This window comes from Microtus ochrogaster, chromosome 1 (genome assembly GCF_000317375.1).
Source record: "Microtus ochrogaster isolate Prairie Vole_2 chromosome 1, MicOch1.0, whole genome shotgun sequence".
Lineage (NCBI taxonomy): Eukaryota > Metazoa > Chordata > Mammalia > Rodentia > Cricetidae > Microtus > Microtus ochrogaster.
In genome coordinates this window covers 36,213,112-36,238,657 of record NC_022009.1, presented here as the reverse complement: position 1 = coordinate 36,238,657, position 25,546 = coordinate 36,213,112, and the positions used below count along the sequence as shown (strand labels likewise).

Below are 25,546 nucleotides of genomic sequence, written 5' to 3'. Positions count from 1 at the left end.
TCTTCCTTTCCCTAAGTTTCTCTATGTAGCCCTGGCTACAATTCACAGAGGTCCACCAGCCTCTGCCTCTGAGTGCTGAGATTAAAGATGTGTGCCACCAATGCCCAACAAGTAACACATTCTGTAAAGATTTTTATTTCCTGTGTATGAGTGTCTGCATGTATCGATACATACCACATGTGTGCCTGTTGCCCGTAGAGGCCAGAAGAGAGCAAGAGACACCCTGAAAGTGGAGTTACAAATGATTTTGAGCAACCAAGTTTGGGGTGCTGGGAACTGAACCTAGGTATTCTCTAAGAGCAGTAATTGCTCTTAACCACTGAGCCATCTCTCCAGCCCCTTCACTGCACATTCTCCTAGGCTCTGAGCCCCATATAAATGCACCCCAAACAATGGAAGAATACTTTGTGTTCTGGTAGCGTTCATCGGTCACTTCAAAAGAGGATACCCTGTGTTTTCAGTTGCTTTTTGAGCAACTGTGATTCATTTCTCTCATGGCTTTGTGGGTGAAGAATTCATGCCTGGTCTAGCTGGACTTCTGAGTTAGTCTAAAACCTAGCTACTTAAACTGTAGATTGCATTACAGAATGTGGGAGTCATGAAAAAAAAATGGCAACAAAAAAAGTTTCTAAACACACAACCACCAAAAGCTAATTCAAAGTCAAAAGTTTTATGAGGGATATTGAGGTAGCTCATTGAGTAAAAATAAATATTTTGTTAAAGGTATGACAAAATCTGAGGTGTTTCTGGCATGCTGCAGCCTTGGCTCTGAACACACTACATGTGCAGTTCGCACTGTGCCATTGCATTATGTCATACAATACTAAACCAACACTTCCCAAAGTGCCTCAGATTACATTCCTGATTATTGCATATTATGGATTACACGAACTTTTCTGTTCTTACAGAAATATGACTTAGTTATGAGAAACAAAGACATGTACTATCTTCCCACTGACAATTCCTCAGCACATTGCACTTCTGGGTGTCTTTGGTTTGCAGTGTGTGAGGATGTTTGATTTTTAAATCTCTAAAGATTGCTGTTTGAGGCATTAACTTGAGTTTCATTACAAAGACTGTTAAATGACTGTTGGCTTGGGATTGGGACAGGGTTTCCAACAACTTCTGGTATGATCCTACACAGGCTTTTTTCTATTTTGTACTATGTATTTATGTAAAGTAGGGTTTCTCAGCATTAACAATTCTAAAATCAAATATTTCCCAGTCCTGAGAAACATGAAGATGCTTCCAAAGATAGAAGTGGAAAACTCTAACTTCCTAAGGCTGGGCCTGGATCCATTGCTTCTTATAACAGATCCAAGGGGCTGAGATGAAGATCCCATCTTTCCAGTGGGAGAGCAAAGCATCTACAGCCATCCAATACAAGTAGATCTATACTTAGATCCTAATTTGAGTCTTTGAACAGTGTTTTAGTCAGTGTTCCATTGTTGTAAAGAGACACCATAATCACAGAAAGTCTTATAAAGGAAAACATTTAATTGGGCTTGCTTACAGTTCAGAGGTTTAGTCCATTTTCATCAAGGCAGGAAGCATGGCAGTGTGCAGACAGATATGGTACTGGAGAAGTAGCTGAGAGTTCTACATCTGAATCCATGGGCAGCAGGAAAAGAAGGACACTGGATCTGGATTGGGCTTTTTAAACCTCAAAGACTACCCCACTGGCACAATTCCTCCAAAAGGCCACACCTCCTAATCTTTCCCGAGTAGTGCCATTTCTTAATGTCTAAGCATTCAAATATATGAGCCTATGGGAGCCATTCTTATTTAAACCAACGCAAACAGGTTATTTAAACATTTCTATTTCTTCTTGAGTCAGTTTTCTGGGGTTTGTATACCGTCTATAGTTACTGGCATCTACATTCTTATACTATAATGGGGGCTGTTGTTTTATTACTTTTATTATTTGTGAGCACATGTGTATGGGGGCTTGTGTGCCACGGCATACGTTTGGAAGCCAGAGAACAACTTGAAAGGGTCATTTCTCTTCTTCTACTGTGTGGGTCCTGGGGATCAAGCTCAGGTCATCAGACTTGTACGTAAGTACCTGCTGAGTACACATTGGGATGGCTCAGGATATGTTTTTTTTTTTAAGATTCCTGTTCAACTTGTGAGTATGTCCTCCTTTTGATTTTTAACATTTTTTTACTAGCATGGACGACAGTTTGTCTAATAATCTTTGTTAAATGAAATAATACAAATCAACTAGCATTATAAGATAATGATTAAACAACATGGGAATGGTGCAAAAATTAAAGGGAGGGTTGTAATGCCTGAGAGAAAACATCAGCAGCAACGAAGTGACTTCAGGGTGGCACTGTCTCCCTGCAAAATTCATTCTGCCTCTTTGACTTAATTCACGCTGAGATTGAACCTGGTACATACAAAGTTCTACGAGTGAGCTACATCCCTAGCCCTGCTTCCTTGACTTAAAAATAAATAAATAACCTCTGAGACAGGTGGATAGTGCAGGCTTTTAATTCCAGCAGATCTCTTAAATTCAAAGCCAGCTTGGTCTACACAGTGAGCCCCAGGCCATCCAGAACTACAAAATGAGACCCTGTCTCAAAACAAAAATTTGTGGTAAAGTATATAGTTTACTGTTCCAGTGGTATATACTCTCACTGCTGGGCATCACCATCATCCATCCTCAGATAGTCTTCATCTTGCAAAACTGAAGCTGTAGAGTCATTCCCAATAACTCTCCATTACCCTGCCCTTGGTGTGTGTAGAAACTCCTTCCTGTGTCTGTGAATTTGACTACCCATGAACTTCATTAAAGTAGAATTATACAGCTTTTGCCTTTCTGTGATTGGCATATTTCACTTATTATAATGTTTTCAAGACTCATCAATGTCAGATCATGTGCCAGAAAGTCTTTTCTTTTCAAAGTTAAATAACAGTCTAGTGTGTGTACACACACACAGACACACACACACACACACACACACACTCAATACATATAACACAACAGCACTTGTTTTTCCTTCCACCCATTAATGGACAGTTGGGTCCATAAAAATAAGGTTTTGAAACTTTGAATACTATTCCTCTGAACATGGGTATGCAAACATCTACAGGAGTACCTACTTTCAATTCTTTGGGACATTTACTCAGGAGAGAAATTGCTAGATAACATGGCAATTCCACTTTCAATATCTGTCACAATGGCAAACTGCTTCTTACCATCTTGAACCGTTTTTGTTGATTTTTGTTTTGTATCTGGCCTTTGATATGCAGATTTCTTTCATTCAATCTTAAAAATTTTTGTAGGTTTTCATCTTCATTGACCCATTAAGTTAGGTTGAATCATTTTGTTTCTGCCAAAGACCTGCAGCTCCTCACACAGTAGAGATGTGCCTTCCAGAATCTGAAATCCTCTAATTTAGATTTTTATAATAAAAACCAAAACTGAGGATAAATCAAGAGAATACAGTTCTCTCACTGACACAGTCATTCACCTTTTTCTTTTTTTTAATTTTTTTTTAAATTTAGCTGGGCAATGGTGACACACACCTTTAATTCCAGCACTCAGGAGGCAGAGGCAGGCGGATGTCCACAAGTTCAAGGCCAGCCTGGTCTCCAAGAGCTAGTTCCAGGACAGGCTCCAAAGCTACACAGAGAAACCCTGTCTCAAAAAAAGAAAGAAAGAAAGGAAGGAAGGAAGGAAGAAAGAAAGAAAGAAAGAAAAAGAATACTTTATTTATTTATTTTTTAAGATTTATCCATGTGCATTGGTGTTTTGCCTGCATGCATGTTTGTGTGAGGGTGCCAGATCACCTAGAACTGGAGTTATAGACGGTTGTAAACTGCCATGTGGGTGCTGGGAATTGAACTTGGATCCTCTGGGAGAGCAGTCAGTGCTCTTAACCACTGAGTCATCTCTCCAGCCCCTCATGGTCACCATGACTAAGACAACTTATAAAATAAAGCATTGAATTGGGGTTTCCAGATGCAGAGGATAGAAGAGTACAAGACCACCATGAAAGGAAACATGGCAGATAGGTAGGTAGGCGTGGCTCTGGAGAAATAGCTAGCACTGACCTATGATCCACAGGCACCGTGCGGAGGGTGGGGGGGGGAGCATTAACTGGGAACAGTGTGGGCTTTTGACACCTCAAAGTCTACTCCTAGTGACACAGCTTCTCCAAGAGAGCCACACCAGCCAATCCTTCCCAAATAGTTCCAACAAACATATGTGCCTGGGCTCCATTCTCACTCAGGACCACGTTCTGCTCCCTGACCCCCTCAGGCTTGTGGCCACATCATAAATCAAAATTAATTTAGTCCAACTTCAAAAGTCCCCATAATCTTTCAGTCTGAAGACTGTTTAAAAGTCGAAAGTCTCCTCTGAGACTCAAGGCAATCTCTTCACTGTTACCCCCTATAAAATAAAAAAAAAAAAAGCAAACTGCATACTTCCAATATACAATGGTGCTGAATATACATTCCCATTCCAAAAAGGAGAAATAGGGACATAGTGAAGAAAAAGTGGATCAAACAAGTCCAAAACCCAAAGGACAAACTCCAGGTCTGATAAGAAGGGGCTTATATGGCTCTACTTTCCAGCTTTGCTGACTGTAACACACTTCCCTCTCATGGGCAGGTACCACTCACTCCCTGTCTACAGCTCTTCCTGGCAGACATCCCATGGCCCTGGCATCTCCAGCATCTTGGGGTCTCCAATGCAATCCAAATTTCAACTTCATAGCTTGACACAATAGCCTCTCTAGACCTCCGTGCAAGGACTCCCCGCCACAGGCCTGGACTCAGTAGCTTTCCTTAACAGTAGAGGAAGATTCTACAACCCCCTTTACTCTGCATCCTCTGTGACCCTAAGGAAGAACCAAGTGGCCAATGCTGTCAACTGCTGCCGGCTTACAACAGAATCTGGTCCCCTCCCTGATTTATATTTGCATAAGCTTTGGTTTGTTGATGATTTCCTTTGTTGAAAAAGCTTTTCTTTGCTTTAGGAGCAGGTATTCCTCAAACATTTCCTTTTCACAGATTGAAAGTTTAGTGGGTGGGGTCTTGCCCTGAGGGCACCTCCCTTTATTCCACTTTATTTCCCCTCAGGCCTCGCATTAGACTGATCCCTTTGAGCACAAGTCTTGGCTACATTGTTACATTCTCTGGTGCTTTTTTTTTCCTCTTCAAACTTATTTTGTATTTCTTTTTGTTCTGCTTGCCCGTTTTCACTGTAGGTCTGCAGAAAGGTGATTTCTCCTAACCAGGTGGCACAGTCGATGCTAGGCCGCCCTGAAATCTCCTCTGCCAATGAAATTAGTCTCAGACTCCTCGGGTTAGCTTCAGGCAGATTCTTAAGGCCAAAATCAGCCACATTCTTTGCCAAAATATCACAGAAATGATCTCTTCCCCAGTTGTTAATATTGTTCTGGGATCTCCGGAGCTGGGCTTCCACAGCCCACATGGCTCTCAGCACTACTGCCTTCCAAGCACCTAGGCCCCATACAGCTTTCAACCACTTCCTCATTTCTCCCCAAAACAGCACCGTCAGGCCTGCCAAAGTGATGTGCCCCTCCCTAGCACCAACTTCTTAGTTACTTTTCTCCTGTTGTGAAAAACACCATGACCAAGGCAACTTACAAAAGAAAGCATTAATTGGTGCTCTCTGTGCCCGAGACATTATGCCAGGAAGCACGGCAACCGGCAGGTGGGCATGGCAGCTGGCAGGCAGGTGGGCAAGGCTATGGAGCAATCACCGGCAACTTACCCTCTCATCCACAGCACGAGGAAGAAACAAACTGGGAACAGCTTGGGCTGTCGAAACCTTGAAGCCAGTCTCCAATGGTGCCCCTCCTCCAACAAGGTCGTACTTCCTAATCCTTCTCAAATAGTTCCCTCAAACACATGAGCCCACTAGGCTATTCCCACTCTGGCTACCACGCTCACTCTTCCCTTTATGCAACTGGACCTTCCACTAGAAAAGGAACCGACGAGGAAACGCGTGAAGGATTCTCACAGGGCTGCAGGTGGCAGGCTGACTGCAAAGATCCAGAAGTGTTTGGAAAGCTGAGTTAAAGCATTTTCCCTGTTTGAACAGCTGCTCCCAGCCCAAGTTCCCTCCCTTCAAAGCCGAAGACTCATTAGGACTTAGCCAACTCTTGGCTCGCTGCCGACTTCTGAAGCTTTTCCTCAGGGTGTTTGACCTTGAATCGGAATCAGAAGGTCTTGACTATTGAAGAGTATCTGGTAATTTTTTTTAAGCTGAAGATTCCAGACTTTGGCAGAGAAGACAGGCCGTGAGATTTGAGCAGATGGCTTCACTTCCCATGGTGCCAGAGGAGTTTGGGATTGATCCAGCCACAGAAGAGAATCGCTTCAGGCTTGGGGGAATGAGCATCTCTCAAGCATTAGTCAATGTCTGATAGAACCCTAGGAGTCCCCAAAGAGAAGGAGCAGGAATGGGGCAGCTCTCTGCCGACCACGGTGTGGAACATCTGAGCGAATGTTCAGAGAATGGAGACGCCAGGCCACCAGCCTCTTCCATGCTTAACGCTTCTAGCATGCTCAGATAGCACCAAACCTTCATGTGCCCCAAACGCTGCAGACATTACATACGAAGTCACCAAGAAAATGGACCTGAAGTTCCAGGTCTAGCCTGGTGGTGGAGGCTCAGCCACCCTCGACATAAGCTTGGCAGAGTAGGTACCAGTATATTAAAATCTGGAAGCTTTCACTATTCTATCCTAAGGAACCAGCATGAGATAGATCAGACCAGCTGTCGAAATGCCTCATTTCCTCTATGGTGATGCATTCACCTTGTGAGGCTGGGAGTATTTTCCAGCACCTTCCACTGACCTGCTAATACAGTAGAAACCCCCCCCCATCTCATTTACCCTCACAGCCACCTTGTGAGGAGAAAGTGTTCCCACTTCTCAGATGGATGCACTAGAACACAGAAGTGCCGCTTGCCAGAAGTCATCTCCCCAGAGAAGTCAGGCCAGGATTGGATGTCCAGGGTGACCCCCACAGAGTCACAGCAGGACCGATGTGTGGAAATGAAGGGCATGCCAATGCCCATCTAGTACCAAGTGAAAACAAGCTATAAGCCAAATTGTCTTTATGAGGGTGCCAAACTAAAACTAACACAGCCAGCTCCTAAAAAATGCAGGAATTTAAGCAGGTGGAGAGAAATCCGCACTTTACAAAGTGAAAAAAAGGCTAGAAGACAGAGAATACAGAACCTCATTTACATATCCAGTATAGACAGAGTGATGGAGACAGAAAGTAGGTTAGGACTTGCTGAGGCTGGGGAATGTCTGCCAGTAAGTAAAAGCTTTTTTCAGATGAGAGATGAAAATGGCCAGATATGAGGGGATGGGAGTTTCATCTCTATGGGAGAACACTGGAAAAAGAAAAAGGAAAATACCCTAAAAATAGGTAGTGGTAAGATATTGTTGTGACTACATCAATAACCATGTAAGTATATGAATCCTATCTCAAGACATAAATAGAAAATCATAACATATATGTAATTGTATACACTAAAGACTACTTAATTCATTTTAAAATTGCATGAAGATTCTGTGATAGCCATGGTATTAACTGTCAACTTGACAGGATCTAGGGGCACATAGGAAACAGGCCTCTGGGTATTCCCGTTAGGGACTGTCTTATGTAATTAAGTAGAAAAGAAACATCCACTATGGGTGGCACCATTCCCTGGGCTGGGATATTGGAGACAGGGAGCTGGGTACCAGCATGAATGCCACGTGACCAAGCTGCTTCAAGTTCCTACCCCCTCAGCTCCCCCACATGATGGACTGTACTCTTGAACTATGAACCGGAATAAGCCCGTTCTCCATTAAGTTGCTTAGGTTGAGGTGATTTATCACAGCAGCAAAGAAGAAACTAAGACAGCCCCAATATATAAACTGCATCTCTGGATCAATAATGGCCAGAAAAGATTCTGGAAGGAAGTACAAAGTGATGGCTACAATGTATACAGTGGTGGGTGATTTGATAGCACATAGTTTGGAGATAAGGTCTCCTGTAGTCCAGGCTGGCCTTAGCCTTGGACTCCTGATCCTCTTGTTTCTCCCCCGAAGAGCTGGGATTATTAGGGCATGTTGCCACGTCCAGCTGATGTCAATACTTTGTAAATACATAGCATTTCTTTTTGACTCAGAATACTTTTAGAAAGAAAGGATAACCTATCGGTAAGTTCCTTGTCATTGGAAACATTCCATAAAGCTGGAGAACCATTAGATGTGGACATTTACGTTAGCAGGAAATTGGAGCTGACAATGTAAGGTAGTACTTTTTAACTGTATTATTGTTTTATAACTGCGTGTGCGTGTGAATGGATGCATCAGGGCACACATGTAAAGATTACAGGACAACTTTTAGGGGTCAGATCTCTCCACCATTTCTAGAGGCCAAATTCGGGTTTGCCAGGCTCTTCATAGTAAGAACTTATACCCAGAGCCATTTCACCAGGCCCTTCCGTGTGTGTGTGTGTGTGTGTGTGTGTGTGTGTGTGTGTGTGTGTAAGCCAGATGTCTTCCTTAGTCACTCTCTAAGCAGGGTCTTTCACAGAATTGGAGGTCACTTACCGCCACTGATTCAACTAAGCTGGTTGGCCGACAAGCTCTAAGAATTCACCTGTCTCTGCCTCTCCAGGTTGGGTTACTGCCCTGCTGCACCTGGCTTTATACATGGGTGCCAGGATCCAAACTCGGCTCCTCCTACTTGCAAAGCAAATGCTCTTTTGAATAAGCCATCTCTCCAAAAGTCCCTTTTATAAGGTTCTAGGTTTATTTTAAGATCTATTTTTTTTCGTTTTTTTCGAGACAAGGTTTCTTCGTGTAACAGCTCTGGCTGTCCTAGAACTCACTTGGTAGACCAGGCTGACCTCAAACTCACAGAGATCCTCCTGTTTCTGCCTCATGAGTGCTAGGATTAAAGATGTGCACCACCACACCTGGCTAAGATCTATTTTATTTTTAATTATGTATATATGTGTGGGGGGCTATGTGCACCTAAACGTGGGTGTTCTTAATTGTTGAGTCATTTCTCCAGCAATCCCAGTAGTTTTTTTTTCTTTTTGAGACAGGGTCTCCCTGTAGCCCAGGCTAACCTTAAACTAGCTATTTATCTGGCCTGTAACTCCTGAGCTTCCTGCCTCTACCTTGTGCGGGGGTTATAGTCACATGTCACCATGCTATAATATGGGGTACTTTGTTCAGGGCCTTCTCATGTATATTAAGCACATGCCCCACGATGCCACATATATTTGTCATTTCATTTTATTAATCTACGATCTTAAATATTGATATTAATCTCTCTGGGGAAAGAAAGCCTACATTTTTACAAAATGAGTAATTATAAAAAAATTGCAGTTTAATTAGTATACTAAAACGTATTTTTAAAAATTAGTTTAAAAACAAACTCACCTGTCTCTACAAAGTCAAGACAGAAATACTATATTCTAATAAAATGCTCAAGAACCCACAGGGGTGGAGGGTGGGCGTGAGACGGCTAAACTGGAAAAGGTGCTTGCTGAGCAAGTTTGGCAATGTGTTTCCATCCCTGGAACCCAAGGACAGAAAGAGAAAACCAGCTCCACAAGTTGCTCTTTGACCTCCAGTTGTGTGCACAGTCATGTGAGAATCTACACACACACACACACACACACACACACACACACACCTCACATCATGTGTGTGTGTGTGCATACACAGGCACACAGCTATAAATAAAAATTCTAAAGCTTATCAAAGAAGACCAGGTTTTCTCTTTGGTCTTTGAAAACTAAAAGATAAATGTTAAGATGAGACATTTGAAATACTATCTGAACGTGTTCGTCCAGTCGCCCAAAGGTTGCTGACGCATAGAATGAGTAATTCTTATGAGGGAAACCAGCCTTTCCTTTTTTTTTTTTCAAGTTCAGAGACTGTCAACGAGATGGGAAGCTGGCCAAGCCAGCCTCAGGACTCTGTCAGTTTTGGGGTGTGGCTCTGCAGCAGGAGCTGGTTCCTCGAACTCCCCGACAGCAGTCAAAGAAAAGCCATGAGCTCTAACAAGCTTTTCCTTTCACTTCACGGGCATCCCGAGTCACTGGACACCCAGGGCAGTCCGGTTCAGACTGGCAATGTGTATGTGTTGCTTTTCACTGCTGTGTTTTCCACTGGAGCTGCTGACAAACCCAGCAACGCTGTCAGGGGGACCCAACTTCTCAGAGGCCCAGTGGTGGCTTCCTGTTTCTGTCCTGGGAGAACGGAAGTCACTAATTATCCACTTTTCTAACCCACCATTGCCTCATGGTCCTGACAGTCAGCTTAGCCTGTTTAACCCAAGTTGGAGCTGCTGAGAATGTTGAAGCCCCATTTATCACCTCAAAGGACACAGCGAGTGCTGATGCCAAACCAGATTGATCAGAATCCCAGAAAACCAGACCTGGGTGCTGGTCCGATTATCATATTTTCAGGTTGAGATGGTAGGGAACCTACCAAATCTGAGCCCAGCCCTACCACCCCAAAGTGGAACTCTGTCCTCCAGGTAGTATCTCCAGCCTGTGTGCACAGGACAGATTCTTTAAGTAACCTTCTGGAGATATGGCTCAGCTTTTCTAGCCAAAGCAGGGGCTCATCCTGTGACCTTTCCCTTTTTAGCCATCACTGCGTGGACAGATTGGGGAAGAAACTCGGGGAGGGGCCCTAGATAACATCCCTCTAAACAGGTGGGTAGGAGTTGACGGTGAATGACCTTGAATTTCTGATCCTTCTGCCTCTACCACCCCAGTGCTCAAAGTGCTGGGATTATGTCCCATCCCCAGTCTAAGATACCTGGTGCTGAGTATTAAACCCAGGACTTCACGGATGCTCCCCCAAGCACCCTACCAACTGAGCTACATCTCCACTAAGAATTTTAAAATGTTTTGAGACAGGGTCTCACTATATAGCCTTGGCTAGCTTGGAACTCTAGTAGACCGGGGGGGGGGGGGTGTTAAACTCAAGAGATCTGTCCCCAGCCTAAAAATATGCTTTTGAAATTCAAAGGATATTAATCAGCCAAGAGTTTGGGTAACCCCAGAAATACTCGATGCTGTAGCACAACTGCTTTGGGCCATCTCTGCCAACTTTAGCCCACACACTCACCAGCTGCACGGTCCGGGGCATTCTCTTGAGGGCATGAGAGCTAAGAACCTACACAGTTCGCAGTAGAGAGGTGAAAGGCTACAGCAATGTTTATTGAATACAGTGCCAGGTTTATAAATAAAACTTATTTACAATTTCCATAGAGTTGGTCCCCCATCAGCGAGGTGGTTAAATCTCCACAACAGTTTATCTCAAGATTTACAGAACGTTCAAGTACATCTCTTTTTCAAACAGCCACAGTGAAGGGTGACTTCAGTAACAGAAGGACCACCACCATCCTTGCTCTAGGTGTTTAATGAACATTGTAGTAGGTCTAGAGGAAGAACACACATCCCTACCTTCTTACTCAAAGGGATAGGCAGCAAAGAACTGTCTTCTATTGAACAATGTCAAGGGATAGTTAAAAAGAAAAAGTAGGTGACTGCCAGTTGAGGGGTTCAGTTAAGACACAACAGTATAAATCTGGTCGCTGCCAAAGGAAAGTATTTAGGACACACCATAAATAATTCTAGTGGTTAAGATAATTGAACTAATAGTCGACTTGCCTGAATTGATTCTGTTCAGTAAGTTTCCAGGATGCAGAGGGGTGGGTGGTATGTGCTATCCCTCTAGTGTGATAGTAACGCTAGGCCTACTGGACAGCCATTCATTACCATATGGTTACGAGTCGGACATGCACTTAGAAAGAGAATATAAAACTATGTACAACAGCTTGTCTTCAATGTAAGTTGCTCAAAGACACCAATTAAAGTGTGCAAAAATTTGTCCAAAAATCAGAAAAAGCCTTCCCTGGAACAGTGCATTAAAGCCCATCTGAGCCATCAAGTTGTTTGCCTTGCTCAACAGCTCCCCCGAACAGTCGGAGAACACAGCTTTGAAGAGGTGTGCAAGTCTCAGGCTAAAGCAGGATGCCAGCTAACTAGTCACTTTATACATATATATATATAAATATATGTATATATTTATAGAGTACTTAGTAAGTGAAAGAGTTTACAGGAAAGTGCTATCCGGACTCCAGGACACCCAGCTCTTTCCCCTCACAAACTCAGAAGCTAACACCAAGCCCTGGGCTGGTTGTGTCCCAGGGTGTGTGGTGGGGGAGGCCCAGGAGGTGGGGGTGCTCTGCCTCGCACGACTCCAAACTTCAGCTTCCGGTTCCCTGGGGGTTAGGGTTTCTGCAGTTCCCATGCAGGGTTCCTGGCCACACAAGAATCCTGTTTTAAAGGTAGCCTTAAGGGACAGGCTATGGGGCTGCTAAAGCCAAGTCTACCCAGCTTCTACAAAGACTTGGTAAAAGGTAAAAGATAGGAGGTAAGTTTTAAAAAAGTAAGTCACCTCCAACCCCCTTTGAAACTACCAAGAGGTCAGACCACAAGCCTGAGACTGGGTCCACACTGGGCAATTCCATCCACCTTCCAAGACAAAGCCACCGCCATTGCTCACACCTGGAACCCTCGGTGCTCTCCCCAGAAGGGAACCCCCAAGGCATTCTCAGGAATACCTAATGATTCAGTTCACCAACCTGTCTGCCAACCCCCCAGCCCAAGGGCCAGCAAGGGCACACAGCGTCTTTCTCTCCACAGCTCTGACCCACCCCTCTGGCAGAAGAAAGCAAATACAAAGGAGCTATGAAACACCAGAAAGGCAGGGAGTAGGAGAGTCAGAGAAGCCAAGGATCTACACAACAGCCTTGAATGCACCCATTTGGCTGCCAAGGGCTTCTCGGTGCCTTGCTAGAAGCCTGCCCCTGTTCCCGGCCACCCCCACACTCAAAGCCAAAGCTCCCTGCTAATCAGATACAACCAGTAAACACCCTGAAAAATGTACGAGGCCCTTGTTTCAAAAATGAGCTCTGTACTAAAAGCAACACATTTCTGGGGTGGGGGTGGGGGTCCTAAACAGACCAGGACCAGCACATCTGACTTTTGGTTATAGGTTTATAATTAGACATGAAATTTATTCTGGGCTACAACTTTTGGTTTTGTTCTTTTTTTTTTTTTGTTTGTTTGTGGTTTTCTTTCAAGCCAGAGGCTTAAGTATTAGTTCTACTTACAGGGAAAAAAAAAATCAACTAAAAAAACATATAGAAGCTAAAGGATCTCATAAGTTAAAAACTGAACCAAAGGTGACTGGTAGTCTCTGACTAGATAACCGCTTCCACATACACCGAAGACTGAGTTACAGACACACTAATCAAGTCTCCTGCACAGGTGGCCTCTTGTGGTCAGCAGCAGCACAGCTGAGATCTCCTGAACACACGCACGCCTGGGAGAGGCTGTTCCCTCACTAAGCTCCTCTGCCCGAACATCAAGTGACCAAGATAGTCGAGCACGTGCGCACACAGAGACACACAGAAAACATAAGGAGACTTACATGGCCAATGATGACAAAGCAATCAGTGTCGGCCAGGTTTCAGGAGTTGATGCTAGGAACTTGGGAGGGAAACCCAGGTTATCCTGGATGGTGGGCATGTTTCTATGTACGCTGGCTTCCCCTCCAATGGCCTTGTCCTCGTCCCCCTTCAGATCTCAGCTTACAAAGCATTTAACACCACTTTTAAGTTAATGGTCTTTTTATTGGAAAAAAAAAAAAAAGACTAGCATTTACAACTTGGAATGGACGTAAATTCTAATTTCCTGAACAGCAATGTTGATGGTTGTGCTCAAGTCCACAGCCACAGCCTACTCTGCTGGCTCCGGGTCATGGTTCACAAGGTCTTAAAACAGAGAGTCCAAAGATGCTCCCTTGGTAAACATTTCTTATTAAAAATTTGTGTGATTTGGTGACAGCCTTGATGTTTACTTCACTCTAGTACAACACACACAGCACTAAACCATCACTCAGGCATGCCACCAGGTGTCACTGTCACCATGGGGTCGGAGCACTTGAAGGACAAGAGGGCCATCCTACTTCCTGGGGCTGTGTCTCAAAGTTCAGCTTCACCCATTTTCTGTACACCATCCTGAGGTAAACCAATTTTAAATGTTTGTTTGCAGCAAACTGGCTACTGACAATTGATCTGAACAAATTGTAGAACCCATCTGAGATTTTGAATTTGCTTTTTCCATTTTTCAGTTTTAATACAAAGGCCTGACTGTGCTCAAATCGTCAAGCTGCATGCATGAGAAACTGGCCAGCCCAAACAGTGTATTAATCATTAGCAAATGGAACTTTAAGGAGTCCACTAAGTGCTTCCTTATAAGGTAGTACGAGTATTATACTGTAAAACTGATGTGGGGGCTTGATCTTTAGGGGACAGAACCACCAACCAATACATGCAGATTTTGTGTGTGGACAGAAGGTACGTTTGACATTCAGTTTTGCTAGATAGAAACAGAATGAATAAATGAACTTTTTTCTTTTTTCTTTTTTTTTTGTAAGAGGTAAGTAAAAGATTTCAATTTGATTCTTCTAGAGGGAAAAGTAGTTGAAAGTGGGTCTTCATTTTGCAGTCATCATCTGTACGAATTCTGAAAAGACAAATATAAAGTTTATCTTTAAAAGACGTGGTAACGGACAGATTTACTGTGTACAATACAAGTGGTGGCTGTGCACAGTAATCGCTGCTGAAAACCAGGCTCAGGACATTTAGCCTTACCTTCATAGTTGACTTGTCCATCTCCATCAATATCTGCTTCTCTGATCATCTCATCTACTTCTTCATCCGTTAGCTTCTCTCCTAAGTTTGTCATGACATGGCGCAATTCTGCTGCGCTGATGTAACCATTTCCATCCTGTCAACAGACAGCAGTTGTTACAAGGTGACGGCAGATGGAGGTTCTGGAGAGCAAGCAGCTCTCTGACTGTCCAAGCCTCCCTCAAGGTACCGTCAACATTCCTTCCGACCCAGCTCCCACCAGTCATCAAACACAAAATGCACAGTTTTTCAAAAGCAGACACACTGAACACAACAAAGACAGACAGTCAGATCAGCATTTCTCTCTGCTGGGGCGTCAAAGGAGAGGCTCAGGCACTCTGGCTAACTCTAACCAACCGTTACAACCTTCAGCGGTGACAGCCCAGAGCCATGTAATGTGCCTCTCCAAGGCAAGTGTGCAAGGTTACCTTGTCAAAGACTCGGAATGCCTCACGGATTTCTTCTTCGCTATCTGTATCTTTCATTTTTCTAGCCATCATGGTCAAGAACTCTGGGAAGTCAATGGTGCCATTCCCTTTAATCACAAAAAGAAAAGATAAGCATCACACAGACAGCCCTGTGCAGTAATCTTAGAACACCGTACAGACAAATGCATTGCTCAGACAGATGCACTCTGTACAATTCCAGCGATAACTACACCGATGAACTATTTGTTTTAAACTATTCATTTTTCTTAGGTCAACCTTCTGTAACCTCACAGAGCAATGTCACATGTCAAGCAACATCAAGCGACGTGGCAATGTGCAGCACAGCATTTACAGTGCAAAGGAAGCTGCACATCTGGGTTCACAATAGCATTTACAGTGCAAAGGAAGCTGCACATCTGGGTTCACAGTCATGAAAGCAGACTACACCGTTTGGAAAAGGAAGCATGCAATTGTCTGTCCAGGGAGAACACTCAGTCCTAACTAATAATGTCCTAGCAATGTTCAAAACGCTTTAGGGGGAAAAAAGTGAGAGCAAGAAAAAAGCCTACTATACCCTGCCCAGTTCCCCAAGTCTTCTCCAGATGTATTTCTGGCCCTATTATATATGTGATCTAAACATGCTCTTACCCAACTTGGCTTTTTGTTTCTGTTTTGGTCCTGGGGATTGACCCCAGGGCCTCTCATTATGCCAAGCACACACTCTTACTCCCAAACCCCCAATTCAGCAGCTTCATTTTCCATGAAGGGAAAAGCTCAGAAGCCGTTCTCAGATTAGGGTCACTGATCTTCAGTAAACTGTCAGAGGAATCCACCCAACAGCCAACATTCCAAACAATTCCTCTAAAGCTAAGGGATAAATATTCCCAAAGACAAATCCCAAATTAACACTAACTTGAATTAAATGGAAATAACATCACAGAAAACAACAACAAAACCAACAGAAAACCCCACCAAAACAGGAGTTATTTACAATTCATTTTCACTACCACATTTAAAGCTAGTAGCTTTGAAAGGCTTGTGTGAATGATGGTTTAGTGTCCTGGGTTCAATCCCTACAATGGTGTAACGATGTAAGTGAACACAACATCAAAAATTCCTAAAGTCTTTGAAGATATTTATATAAGACAAAATAAATGACTAAGTGCTACCTAGAAGCATGTGAAGAGATCCTTAGGAATCAAAACAAGGCTTGATGCAGCTTCTCCCACTGTTTCATACACTCTGACAGTCAAACAGTCTCCTATCGAGCCTGGTTTCCCAGGATTTACAGAAAACAGAAAGGCCTGCCCATGTTCCCATATGGTTCATCAACCAGACAGAATTATGGACGATTTTTCCTAAAACAGCACTGAGGAGGAGAATCATCTTTAGGGGTATTTTAATGGTACAGAAAACCCACATCTAACACAACACTCTCCAGTGCCATGTTTTCTAATAGCTGCTCTCACAGCATCGGTCGACAAAGCACAGCTGAGGCCCAGGCTCTGCCTTCCTAGCTCCTTTACAGTCTGCAGTCTTAGGACTTATGGGACTTTTCAACTAGGGAGAGTGCTTCCAAACCAGCTTACTGAAAAAAGGAGAATAAACTCTGTCTGCTACTGTTCTCTCGGACAGACAGACAACTATTAGGGGAGCTACTGGTTCTTCCGGCCCTCAGCCTTACATAGCTTTTCTTCCACAGATGTAGTCTTCAGACACCACTCAGTTCCCGGCTAATGTCGAAGGGTGCCCTTCGGTCACCGCCCTCAGGTTCCGTCTCTTAGAAACAACAGCAAGCTCTCTGGCTACTCATGTCTACTTCCCCACAAAACTTGGTATAGCCTCTGGGGTCAGTCAATAAAGATCAGAGCTGCAGGTCCCAGTAAGTAGGAAAAAAAAACCCCAAAACATAACAAACAAACAAAAAAAATCCCAGTGATCCAATCCAGGAAATGCTCTAGACCACAGCAGAACGAACTGGACAGCAAACCCACTGTCTTCTATTTTAATGTCAAGAGGCTGCGAGGCAACCATAGAAAGGAACTCTGCACATTTGTTTTGCTCTAGGGACCTTAAAAACATTCTGTGACAAGTCTGAATTTTAATTACACAACAGTGGTGTGCATTCAGTTCTAAAGCCCTTACCGTCAGCATCCACTTCGTTGATCATGTCCTGCAATTCAGCTTCTGTTGGGTTCTGACCCAGTGACCTCATGACAGTCCCAAGTTCCTTTGTTGTGATGGTGCCATCACCATCTTTGTCGAACAGGGAGAAAGCTTCCTTGAATTCTGAAAAGAGAAGTTTACTAGAATCAGTGTTTTTACCCAACACTGTTGTGATACACACTTCCCTGGGGCTTGCCAAGACAAACTGTCCAAGTTATCAGAAACCACCTGGCCTTTATCTACAGAAATAATAACCACAATAGGCCTGTAGGTCTGGCCAGCACACAGTAGCCCAGAAAGCAAACATTGTCCTGGTAACCAGTTCAATAAAGCCACAATATCCTATTTTTTAAAAAAGCTAGCCTGATCATACTTAACTTGGTCACCAAGTGCAATCTGAGATGCCGATTTACCAGTTACAGTAAAGTCCCTTTCATGTCGCACTTCTATAGTTACAAGGAACCGTTTCATAGCAACACGGTTACTAAAAGGGTTCATTCCCAGGCAGCCAGCATATTCTTTGCCACATTCAAGATATTTTTCAGAATTCCAGGCTTATTTTATGTGCATGACTGCTTGCCTGCATCTGTATGTCCATCACGTTCATGCCTGGTGTCTGAAGAGGTCAGAGGGCAGTACTGGATCCCCCGGAACTGGAGTTAGAGACCACTGAAAATTACATGTGTCTTGGGAACCTAACTTGAATCTTCTGCAAGAGCAGTAAGTGTTCTTTCCCACTGAGGCATCTCTAGAAACCACCTTAAAACATTAAGACGGAAACATTAGAGATAAAGTTGCTGGGCATGGTGGCACCCTGGAGGCAACTGCAGAAGATCTCTGTGAATTCAAAGCCAGCTTAGTCTACACAGCAAATTCCAGGACAGTAAGATTTACAGAGAGATCCTCACCTCAAAACAAAAAACAAATAGAAAAAGAAAAACTGACCTCACTCCAAGAGTAAAGACTAAATAAACGTGACTCATTTCCCAATTATTACAGCATTAAATCTACCCGTTTCCATATATTTTAGCATAGCAAGCACAAGCTTCACTGGTAGACCACTGAGAGACCTGTGTCTAATAACTCTGGAGTAGCAGGGTCAGTGCATCTCCTTCTCTGGGCAGCTGTGCACACCCCAGAGTGTGCCAGGCAGGCAGGGTCCACTCCACGTCACCTCTAAAACACCTGACCTCACTGTTTCTGCTCAAGAATTCTTAGAAAACCATGCGAACAGGAGAGGGAAAGAGACAACACAGGAGATACAATAACAGGTCAGAACCTAGTTCCCATTTCCTGGGGTCTCCCCAGTCCTCAACTTACCAGCAATCTGTTCTTCAGTCAGCTGATCAGCCTACACGGAGAAAGAAAAGGTCATAATTCAATCTAGGCAAGTTTGGTTGATAATAACCTAGCTTTCCTAATTATACTTAAAATTGTGGGTTTTTTTTTCAAATCAGTAATTTAAAAAAGCGAGTGTTTCAAAATCATTAGCACTGCCATTAAGTGAAAGTTACTATAAAAAAGGAAAACTGTTTAGGCTCGCTTAACAATAAAGGGTGACAAAGAAGTGACAGCATGTGCTGGTTTCATTTCTTTGGCCTGCTGCTTGCAGTTCGCACTGCAATCCAGTAATGTAATGTGGAAAATGGCGCCTCTAGTGGTCAAAGTATTCACAGCACCAGCAACACGCAGAGAAAGACGAGCGCCACCTACTGCGCCAGAAACACTGCAGTCGCTGGCTCCATCCAAGAGACCCAACCCAAGGCCACCGACAAGGCAGCCAGCACCAGGATCCTGTCCAGGGGCAGGCTTTTAGTGCACCTTGCGCATAGCTCTGGGCCCTCCAAAATCTCCACAATGGCGTTACATAATGGTATTGGGTTGGATTATCAGGCTTTTATATCCATTTTATGAGAAACAATTAAGTGACAAAAATATACAGTAATGGGTTACCCACCACCCCAGTTTCATTTCTACGAAATAAATGTTTTCCAATCATTTAAATTAGGCAGCGATTTGCTAAAAGTCTACCATTTACAATGGCTAATGCCTTCGGCCAAATTCCTATGCTTAGGAAGCCAGGAAAAAAACTGAATCTTAGGACTATTATAAAACTGCAAAAATGAAGCACACAGAAAACAATACTCTTTTTGAGGCGATACGATAGCCTTTTCCTCATGTACAGGAATAACTATTATCATTTTCTGGTATTACACTGCCCTCCTTAAGAGTGACAGAAAAACTGCTGATCGCCAACATTCAGAATTTCCATGTACTAAATGACCACGAAGTAGCTTTTTATTTTTTACCTTGCACTATTTAGTGTCTGCACCCCTGAACCTGTGCCTCCAGCCAGGGGAACTCAAGATCTCAAAGAGAATATATATTTTTATTTTAATGAAGCCAGTTGCAAATAAAACTCCAAGAGAAACCCGGTGGCACTGGAGTTTATTCTTTTCTGTGGAAACTCGCCTTATACATTGATTTGGGGGAGGAAAGACTTTCTACTTTTTATATTTTAAATGGGTCTTCCTCCTATCCATTACTGGAAGCTACTTTCAAGGCAAATGGAGACACGATGATTTATGTAATGCCCAGCCATGTCAGTCTTGTACGACAGGAAGCACTGCCACACCTCGTAGGAGAAACTGTCTGCTCAGTGAGAAGAGTTCCACCTCCTCGAAAAATCCTCTGACTGGAGGCCTATCAAATGCGTCTACCTTCAGGACAACGACTCCCCCCACCCCCCAAGTCATTCTGGCCTAGAGTCAAAGGCGTTCTGGCAGCCCCGCCAGGGCAGAAAGTGCTGCTGGTGATGTCAGCTCTGCCTGGCGAGGGAGAAAGGGGCCACGGCACACGCACCGGGCCAACCCGCACAGTCGCATCTGGCAATCCAGAGGCTGTAGAGAAAGCGGAAACGTGGAGATGGGCATCTCCCTGCCGCCCAGGGAGTGGCGTGAACAAGGGGCACACAGGGCGAGGGGCCGGACCAGGGTGCAGGCCCAAAGGGGCCCCAGGACGGGGGTGCTGCCTATCCCCGGCACCTCCCACCGCTGCCGCTCCCCCAGGCACAGAGCCTGCCGCCGCCTCCTCCCCAGCAGAAACTTTGCGTCTCTAATGGAAACCGTGGCGCGCGCCAACTCTCTCCTCCCCCGCCCCGCCGCCCCAATTAGCGCGAGCCGAGCGCCTCCCGCGGGAAGGGGCCTCCCCGTGGACCAGGGCGATCGCGCCCGCCTAGCACCGCACCAGGAGGGCGGGGGGGGTCGAGGTTGCATGGCCCGGCCACGCGCGCGGCCACCCCGCGGGGCCCCGCCCGGCCGCAGGGCGGCCGCTTCCGCCCTCTCCGCCCCCCAGCCTTCGCCTTCCTGCCCCCAACCCCACCCTTCCCCGGCTCCTTCCTTCCCAGCTCACGCCCGCGCCGCGCCCCCCGGGAGGAAGGAGGGGATCGCAGCCGAGGGAGGGTGCCCAACTGGGTCGGCCGGGTGACTGAAGGTGGCTGAGGGCACCCAGGAGCCCTCGGCCGAAACCCTGTGCGCCATCGGCTCTCCCCGACCCATTCATTCTCAGCGGCTTGGGGCTGGCTACCGGAACGTCGCGGCCTGCCCCGCCCGGTTCGCCCCCCCCCCCCCCCCTGCCGGCCCCGGCCGAGGCGCTGCAGGCAGTCCGGGTGCGGCGCGCTGGATGCAGTGGGTGCGGGGCTGGGGGAGGGGGTGGATGCGGAAGGCCCCGGTGCAGCTGTGGCAGCGGCTCCAGCCCGCGCACAGCGCACTATAGACTCCAGCCCCAGAGGCGTCCAAAACTCAAGAGGAGGATCCCTGGCAACCAAAGCCGAGATGCAAACCCGAAATGCATCCTTTTTAACCGCAGCCTCCGCGTAGCACCCGGCAAAGAGGGGTGGGGGAGTAACCTCAGCCAGGAAAAGGGGGGAGCCCCAAGACTCAACTACAAATCTGGGGAGAGCTTGGGCAGCTGCTAGCCTGCGACTGCCGATCCCGACCTACCATGGTGCGAGCGAAGGAAGGAAGAGCGGAACAGGCGAGGGTGGCTACACCAGCGCAGGGGCTGTGACCGCCGAGGTGCCTCCGCTGTTGCTGCTGCTAAGACGCTACCTGCGCTGTGCGCTGAGCCTCAGCCGCCGCCCGACTGCGAGTAACGGCACCGCGAACACGAGACTCCCAGCACCACTGCCGTAGCGCGAGCCTGTGTGCCGCGATATATATACGCTGAGCCGTATCCCTCCGCCGCGGCAGTACCGCCTCGCGCAGGGCGGCCCTGCGGCAGCCGGGCCTCGCCGCAAGGCCCCGCCCCCCAGGCGCGCCCGGCGCGGCGGTCCCATTCCGCGGGCAGGGGTCACTGGGGAGTCCAGTGCTCGAGCGTGGGTCCTGGCATGTGCCACAAGCATCCCGTGGACATGGAATGCCCCTGAGTGAGACCTGGGGACAGCCTCGGGCTTTCAGCCTGTGCCAATCACCTAGCCCCACTCCACCTGTGTATCCCCCTCCCACCACCTCCTGGTGGGTACCGGGTCGTAGAGCCACCCTCCTGGGTCCTCACGGGCCGCCTAGTGCCCTAGGAGCCGCGGGAGGTTTGGGGGCTGAGAAAGCCGCTTGGAGGAGGAGGGAAGGAATCGACCTCCCACTTTGAGCAGCAGAGGAGAGGGAACTGTGTGGGGACAAGGTGGACGGCCTTGGAGAAGAAATTAATCGGATGTTGTACTTTTCTCATTTTGGAGAACTGTCCCAGGCACAGTTGATAAGTCTGTGCCGTGTTTACAGGCTCAACCAGTCTAGTTTTCGTGTTTTTACATTTCCACTAAATTTTTAAAGATGCTGGAAGATTTGTCCCCTGCTGGGTTTGTTCCTTTTCCTATGGCAGATTCTATTCTGCCTGCTTCTTAAATGAATGCAGTGAGTAGCTTATATAGACCTTAAAACCTTACATGCTTTTTCCTAATTGTCCCGGTCCTGAAAATCCATAAATTCATATACACAAAGGAGGGGAAAGATACTCAGAATTCCTCTGCTTACAGCTGGAACATGCACAGCCAATTGATTCTGGTAGGGAGCTAGACAATCTTAATTACAATCTTAATTATAATCCTTAAATAATATTTTAATCTTTAAATTCGCTATTCTCCATTCTCTGTAAACTGGGGAGGGGCAACACAAAAACTATCTCGGGTCTTAATTTGGCGCCTGGGACTTAAAAAAAAATCTTAACAAAAAATGCTGCAGTTTCTTTGCTTGCCAAGACAGAATACAGAATTTGATCTTTTGCTTGCAAGGCCAGGACAAGCTGCAGGTTGTTTATTCTTTCAGAAATTGTGGCAAAAATGTGTGATTATCATGCCCTGCTGGGAAAGTCGTTTTTTCTTTGGCTTTGGCAGAGGCTGCAGATAGGTGTTTTAAGATAATAGGAAATGTCCCTGCACGGTGCAGATGCCAGAGGACCTCATAGGATTGCCTCAGACAGCCTGTCAGCCACTGGAGGACTGGCTTACCAGTGTTCTGGAATGCTGCAGAAAGGGGGAACCTGCTGTTTAAGGGGAAGCTGTAGCCCCAAGCCTGGGAACGGTGCTGGCTTCCTTCCCTCACAAACACACATACTATCCCTGGGTTCACAGAGAACAGAGATTAATACAAAGTGAATTTAAAGCATATTCAACAATCTAATGAATTCCAGGTCTACATGGCCAAACTCATTATAACTGTTTCGTTCCTAATAGAATTTCTCTTTCTTTTTCTATCAGGCTTTTCATAAGGTAGTTAGCTAAATACATTTTAACATTTGGTATGCGATGATAAGGGAGAAATGGTGGCCTAAAAATGAGGTACGTTTAATTATTGTGGATCCTTTTGTTTCTGGTAGTCTTCCGTCCCTTATAATTATTTTGGTTACATAGATACAACCCATGGTTTCACAAAACCAGCCGAATATTTTCCTGTACCATTTAACTATTTCACTAAGTAAAATGTCTGAAACACTTTCATGACTTAACTTGCTAAGCACCATTCATCCTAAAGTTATTTTAATCATCACAGAACAATTTTCTGTCCGTTCATATTTTACAAATGAGTGCTCCTTTGCAATTCTTTAACATATCAAAGCACATAACTAGCTTTCAAGTGTAGTGGGTTGGTAATGAGGTCATGCTTTACACAGCTTTACGGCTAGTTTCACACACTGAAATATAAGAAGGTCAAGTGACTTGCCCAGGATCTTCCTGTGAGTCGGTGATTGGGCATAAACTAGAGCGTGAGTCTTTGCTCAGGGCTCTAATATTAGATTGTATATTAGTTAAATCAGTATCTGAAAATTTAAAGATACAATGTTAAATATTTGCCTATTTCAGGGGTCAGATTCTCTGGCTGGCAACTTAGGTCCACAGAGTGTTCGTGTCCCAGGGAATTAACTTCCTAATTCCTGAAGAGGTCAGCAATTATATAAAGCTTCATTATGGTAATGTACCAAGATCCCAAAAGCCTATGGAACATTCTGTGACATTAAAAAAAATAGTTCTATGTGAAATTATTTAAATCAAATAATGTTAAATAGAAGAGAAGAGGAAAGAATGCGGCCCTGGGCCAGAAATATAAAGACTGCCCCTTGCCAAGCCTCAGCTTCTCTCCATGACCCCTTCAATCCAGCTTTCATGCTGCCAAAACCAGTACCACGTGGGAGACTCTTAAACATTGCCAAGTTTGGCTGCCAGCTTGAGACGCAGCCTTGGCCCCTCTGGACCACAGCTTTGTGTGCTGACACTAAGGAAATACTTCCCAGAAGGTTTTTGCCTCTGTGATGTTGGTGTCTTCTTATTCACAGCTGACTGGTTGCCCAGATGGATGCACCCATTGTCCAAGGAAAGATTTCACTTTCACGGATTTGGTTGTTTGTTTGTTTTTTTTTACTTTTAGACTTATTTATTTTACTTTATGCAAATGTATATATGTACACCAGATGCTTGCCTGGTGTACATATATACATTTCCTGGGACTGGGGTTACAGATGGTTGTGAACCACCACGTGGGTGCTGGAAATTGAACCCAGGTCCTCTGCAAGAGCAACCAGTGCTCTTAACTGCTGAGCCACCTCTCCAGCCCCTCCACAGATTCCTGATTGAACTATATCACCACACAGTAGCATCTCTGAGCGACTCTCAAACTCCCTCCAGGACTTTACAGGCCTTGATCATCTGCATTTTTCTTAATATTCTTTTCCTCCACATTCTTACAAAAAAAAAAAATCTCACTAAACTCTGAGGACTCAAGAGCTTTCCCAGCTCAGTTTCAAATGCTTCCACACCTTCCCCAAAGCCAAGATGGTCGGGTTCATCACAAAAGAATCCCCCTCTTAGGTATCAACTTCTACTCTAATTAGTTTTCTGTTGCTGCAATAAACAGCACGACTGCCGGGCGATGGTGGTGCACGCCTTTAATCCCAGCACTCGGGAGGCAGAGGCAGGAGGATCTCTGTGAGTTCGAGACCAGCCTGGTCTACAGAGCTAGTTCCAGGACAGGCTCCAAAGCCACAGAGAAACCCTGTCTCGAAAAACCAAAATAAATAAATAAATAAATAAATAAATAAATAAATAAATACCACTACCAAAATCAACTTGGGAAGGAAAGGATTTATTTTAGCTTGTAGGTTATACAGTCCACCAGGGAAAGATGCCAAGACAGGAGACCAAGGCCGACAGCAATGGAGGAATGCTGCCTTCTGGAGTGCTTCCCTACACCTTTCACCTCAGTGCTCAGCCAACATTCCTGTATGGCCCAGGCCCACCCATCTAGGGATGGCGCCGCCGGCAGCAGGCTAAAACCCTCCTGCATCAACTAGCGGTTAAGAAAAGGCCTCACAGATCAGTCTCATTTGGCCAGTTCTTCAGCTGACTTTTTTGTATCAAGTGACAGCTCAAGTTAACTATGACGCCACCCTTTTGCCCACGGTCACGAATATACAACACAAGAAGATGGAGTCAGGGATAGAGAACTAGAGCACAGAGAAATAGCTGGCCTGACTTGGATCTCATCGTCCTTATGCTTTGACTGAACTCGGAAGCCACGAGCAGCCAGTGGTTATAGAGACCAGGGGAACTGAGTGCATGAATTGAGAGAGTATGATGCCCATGGGATAAGATCAAAGTTTCGTGCTTCAGTTGTTCATACTGAACTCAG

The 25,546-nt window shown here is 45.3% G+C and overlaps 1 protein-coding gene across 1 annotated transcript; it reads right to left on the bottom strand.

The window, feature by feature from the left end:
- Positions 1–11,208: 11,208 nt before the first annotated feature.
- Positions 11,209–21,605, bottom strand: Calm1 (calmodulin 1). The gene is made up of 6 exons (XM_005343451.3): positions 21,374–21,605; positions 18,693–18,723; positions 17,352–17,495; positions 15,207–15,313; positions 14,740–14,875; positions 11,209–14,611 (listed from the first exon to the last, which is right to left on the bottom strand). Exons 1-6 carry the CDS (start codon positions 21,374–21,376, stop codon positions 14,583–14,585), a joined length of 450 nt encoding a protein of 149 aa, XP_005343508.1. The 5' UTR covers positions 21,377–21,605; the 3' UTR covers positions 11,209–14,582.
- Between the last annotated feature and the right edge of the window lie 3,941 nt (positions 21,606–25,546).